The following is a 4,671-nucleotide window of genomic DNA, read 5'->3' on the forward strand; positions in this document are numbered from 1 at the left end:
AGAGGGATGCCCCTCGGGGCAGGGCTCCTCCCTGAATGGGAGATCCTCCGGTCCTGTGCCAAGGGGGGAAGCAGACTGGGCTCTCCAGGCTGGCCTTGCAGTCCATACTGGGAATTTGGCTTGCCCTTGCTCCCCGTCTTGCCTGGCCCTGCCCTCCCATCATGGCCTGAGGAGCTTCTCCACAGCACCCATGATGGACATCACAGCAATGCTAACACAAACACGCCCCTTTCTACTGCACCATCACTCCGGGGTCTGGCTCGGACCTCCTAATGCCCAGCTCCACCTTTACAGGGGTCTTGCAAGGGGCTGGCCTGGGGACAAGCCTGGGTTTGCACTGGCCCAAAACACACTAGAATCAGACATCTGCAGTGCAAAGGGACATTTCTGAGGCATCCCAGCTGTGGCACTGGGGAGAGGTGGCAGTTTCAGCAGCCACCCCAGCCACGGGAGCTAGTGCTTTGCAGGGCTGTGCCGGCCAGGGTCCTGTCAGACCTCAGAGGGCTCATGAGAGCCTAGTAGCACTGTGGTACCTTGCTCAAGTGGCAGCACAGGTGAAGATACCTGCCAAATGCCAGGCGGTGCAAGGCAGCGAGAGTGTGATGAGCTGCAGGGCAGCAGCTCCTCGGCTTGCCAAGTCCACTTGTAAATGATCTTCTTGTGTTCTTCCCAAACACCCCAAAAATAGACTTTCCTGGCAGCTCACCATGCTCCGAGACCTTTCCTGATACAGCCACATGCAGTCACATGGTGGCACAGAGCTGCTCCCAAGCTAACTTTATGGAAACTAACCTTATGTGCAAAGGCTAATTCCCCAGCCAGTTCCTGTCCTCTTGCCCACCACCCACTGAACCTTCTTTCTGGTGGTCTCCTTGCATGGACAATCTCACTGACACTCTCTCCACTCCTTCCTGCACCAGACCAGGAGCACTGGAATGTGGAATACCCAAACTGCGGGGGCAACATGCAGTCTCCCATTAACATTGATATGGGCCGGACCATCTTCAGCCCTGACCTGCGGCCAATACAGCTGTCTGGCTACAGCCTGCCTGCCAAGGAGAAGCTCAGGCTGAAGAACAATGGGCACACAGGTGGGCACAAAGGCACAGGCAGAGGCTGGAGCATGAGCAGAGGCTGCTCAGACTCTCCCAGCAGGACTGAGCTCTTCTGATGCCTTCCCCTGAGCTCTGGGAAGGAGATTCTCTTGGAGGCTGCAGTCATGTTGCCTTCAAGGCCAAAAAAGGAAGCATCAGACTGTTGAGACTTTACAGGTCTATGCATATTCCTGGATGAGGAGAGAAACCTGGAGATGTCCAGTGCCTTTGGGAACTGGCTCCAGGAATTTTGTTAAACTGCACATTTCCTTATAAAACATATCCCTGGTGTTTCTGGCACAGGTTTGCAGCCACTAGTTCTTCCTCTGTATTTCATTTTCAAAGGATTCATCAGCCTTAGCCTTTAAGTTACCTACATCTGTCTTTTAGGACACAACATTGATCAGCTTCTTTAAGTCTGCGCTTCAGGATGCTACCTCAAGATCTCAAGGAATTTTTATTGGTCTTTTTTTCCCCTTCTCCAATTTTAGAATGTTTTTTTGGAAAGTCTGGACACAACTTATTCCCATTATTTTAATATCTGTCTCTCTATGCCAGATATGAAGAAAAACCACTGTGGTGGATGTTGGGGTGCTGGTTGCTACCAGCTTTTTCTGGGAGGAAGCAGAGTGTTTTGTGCACACTGGTGTCTGCCAGATGCCAGGCTAAGAAAAGGTTGTGGAGAAAGGGACTTAGGAACTTGCTGACGGTGTGATAAGACACCTCCTTGCCCTGGTAGCGAGTGAGATGGAGCTGACCTGTGTATACAGCAAACTCAACAGGTCAGACTCGCTGTGCATGGTCAGATCAGCCGCATGGTGCATGCACAGCACTCTATATTGTGGCCTCTTGCCCTAACGTGCCAACAGAGTTAAACTAGTTGAGCTCAGTAGTTGCTATTTTAGACACCCTGGCATCTGGTGTTTAGGAAAGTAGTTGGAGCATTTTCACTGAGGAGGGGGGAAGTACTTTGTCACTTGCTTATAAGGTGCCTTTTTTTTTTTATTGTGGCAACGACTGCCCTGCTTTATGAAAAGCCATAAATAAATAAAATGTTGTAAGTCCAGTAAGGTATTTGTACAGTTACTCATTTTGCTAATATGAAGTGTATATGCCGTATAAGCTTTTGTGAGGGCCTGAAAATGACTCAGGTAGCTAGGAGAAGGAACACAATGATTTATCTATTAAAAAAAAAAAAAAAAGTAAAGGCAGATACATTCACAGGGAGGGAGCAGGCTCCCACTTCCTGTATTTGAGTTTTTTGTCTCTGAACCCAGTGACCGGGAACGTGGGACAGGGCAAATGACTCATCAGAAACCCTGGTAAATCCTGAATCTGTGCCCTAAGTCAGTGATGTGACTAAGGGACACTTCACCTACCAAGGAGAAAGAATTGATATTAAAAATGAGGAAAAGGTGTTTAGAAGGATAGAACAGCCTTTCTCAGTGTGCGGGGATGCTCCTGATATTTTTGGCACAAGTGTAGGTAACTCAGCTTTAGATTTGCCACACTGCTGCGTGAGTCCAAAATAGCTGGATAAACCACACTAAAGTAAACGCAAAACTAAGCATGAATTTATGGTATCCAAAGAGGCAAAAATTGTAGCTCTAAGTGCTTTCAAAATATTTAATGCTTCTGTGCCACCAGCTTCAGTGCTGTCAGACACTTGCAGGCTGCTTATTTGAAAGGTCCCAGCTTGCCAAGTGCTGCAGCTCTCTGTCCAACTGCCCTGCTCTCTAACATACTCACCACTCTGCCAATATCTTTCTCAATGAATTTTGACCATGGTCTCTTTATATTATTTTCACTTACTGAATAAATTGTTGGATAATATTTGCCTTGGAGCTGGCCCCAGGAGTCTTTGCAGAGAGGTTCTTCACTTTCCAGCACATTCATAGCAGCAATTTTTGAAGCTGATGGATTTACTGCAGTGTCCGACAACCTGAAGTCAAAAGCTGAACCCTGCCACATTGGCAGAGCTCTAAGTATTGACTTGGTCACAGCCTCATGAAAGATGGAAAGCAAGCTTTTATTGTTATGATCAATTTCCACACACCCAGGGTGAACAGTTCCCTTGAGACATCTCCTCTGCATATCTGTGGGATGGACTGGACTTCATGTTTTACTGACTGACCTCTTCCTTCTGCCTCCGCAGTTCAACTCGAGCTGCCTGAGTCGCTGGCCATCACTGGGGGCTATGCCCAGCAGTACCGAGCCGTGCAGCTGCACCTGCACTGGGGTTCCCTATCAGGACCTGGCTCAGAGCACACTGTCAATGGGCGACGCTTTGCTGCAGAGGTAAAGAGCCCTCATGCTGGTGGATGCATCCTTTCCCTCATGGTGCTGGGCAGGGAAGGCACTGGAGTGCTGTCATACTCCTTGCCCAAGGCCCTGGTTGTCAGTGGATGAAGGCTGTAACCCCTAGTCAGGATCCCAGGCAGCGCTGAGACAGTGGAGTTCAGTACAGGAGGCCATGCTTTGGTGCTGAGCCAGACTCATGCTGAAGCCTGGTCTTGGGCTGATGGAGCTGCAGCACTCCCCAGGCTGGGGAAGACGGCTTCCTGGGAGGCTGTGAGCTGCAGGGTCTGTTTACTCTGTACACACTGTCCTCTTGCTCTGCAGCTCCCATCTGGTTTTATCCCTCCTTCTCTAGCTGCTGTCCTCTGCACTGCAGTACAAACCCCAGTATCCAGGGCAGCATGCTGGTTTGCTGTCCCTGACTGGGGAAGTTCAGGCAGACTTTCATGCTGGCTGCTTTGCAGCAGCACGTTTTCTTGGTGCCCAGCATTTTCCCTTCCCAGAAGGGTTGCTTGACACGGGTGCATGTCTCTTCCAGTCATTGCATCACCAGGCTGGAGCCCTGTGGGGGTGAGCATCTCCCAGTGTTGCCCATCCTGCATTGGGATTGCATGTTTCCCTTCCAGATCCATGTGGTCCACTACAACACCAAGTATGATGGCGTTGAGGAGGCAATGATTTACCCAGACGGCCTGGCCGTACTGGGAGCCTTTCTGGAGGTGAGTCCCATAAGTCAGCGCTAGGCAAGGAGAGGTAGGAGAGGGGGAGAGTGGGACTGGGGTGGGCAGAGTTGGGCACAGTTCATGGGACTGGTAAAGGTGCAAATTTTCCTTGGAAGAAGAGGAAAGAGAGGGCAGAGCATCCCTCACAGAAAGGGGTCACCGGACTAGGGTGCCTCTCACAGGGAACGATACCTCCCTGCTGGCACTGCCAGCACTGGCTGGTCCTTTTGGGCCCTGCCCTTGCCATTACTGTGGGGTCTCTGTGTTGCAGGTTGGGCCAAGGGAGAACCCATACTATCGGGAAATACTTGATCATCTTTACAAAATTCAAGGAAAAGGTAAGGCCCTGTTCCATCTAGTGCTTGTCTCAGGGGCTGCAGTCCAGCAGAGAAACCTGCTGCATGGCAGAGCAAGGCTGCAGCAGGCACATGCCATGTGTATGTGAGAAGGGGAGCATTGCACAGCTTGTACGGAAACAGTGCTCCAAGGTGCCCTCTGCTTTCACATGCTTTCTCCTGCCTCCAGGGCAAACCCACTGCTCTTTCTCCAGTGGCTGG

The 4,671-nt window shown here is 50.6% G+C and overlaps 1 protein-coding gene across 1 annotated transcript in view; it reads left to right on the top strand.

Moving 5' to 3' along the window:
- Nucleotides 1-920: 920 nt before the first annotated feature.
- Nucleotides 921-4,671, top strand: part of LOC103805902 (carbonic anhydrase 9-like) — a gene marked incomplete at its 5' end in the record, with an annotated part of 7,077 nt that continues 3,326 nt past the window's right edge. The window contains 4 exons of the mRNA XM_009078566.1: nucleotides 921-1,091; nucleotides 3,250-3,392; nucleotides 4,019-4,111; nucleotides 4,386-4,452. Of these exons, the coding sequence (XP_009076814.1) occupies nucleotides 921-1,091; nucleotides 3,250-3,392; nucleotides 4,019-4,111; nucleotides 4,386-4,452 (474 nt within the window). The remainder of the gene's footprint in view (nucleotides 1,092-3,249; nucleotides 3,393-4,018; nucleotides 4,112-4,385; nucleotides 4,453-4,671) is intronic.

The sequence above is a fragment of the Acanthisitta chloris genome, unplaced genomic scaffold (genome assembly GCF_000695815.1).
Source record: "Acanthisitta chloris isolate BGI_N310 unplaced genomic scaffold, ASM69581v1 scaffold31567, whole genome shotgun sequence".
Lineage (NCBI taxonomy): Eukaryota > Metazoa > Chordata > Aves > Passeriformes > Acanthisittidae > Acanthisitta > Acanthisitta chloris.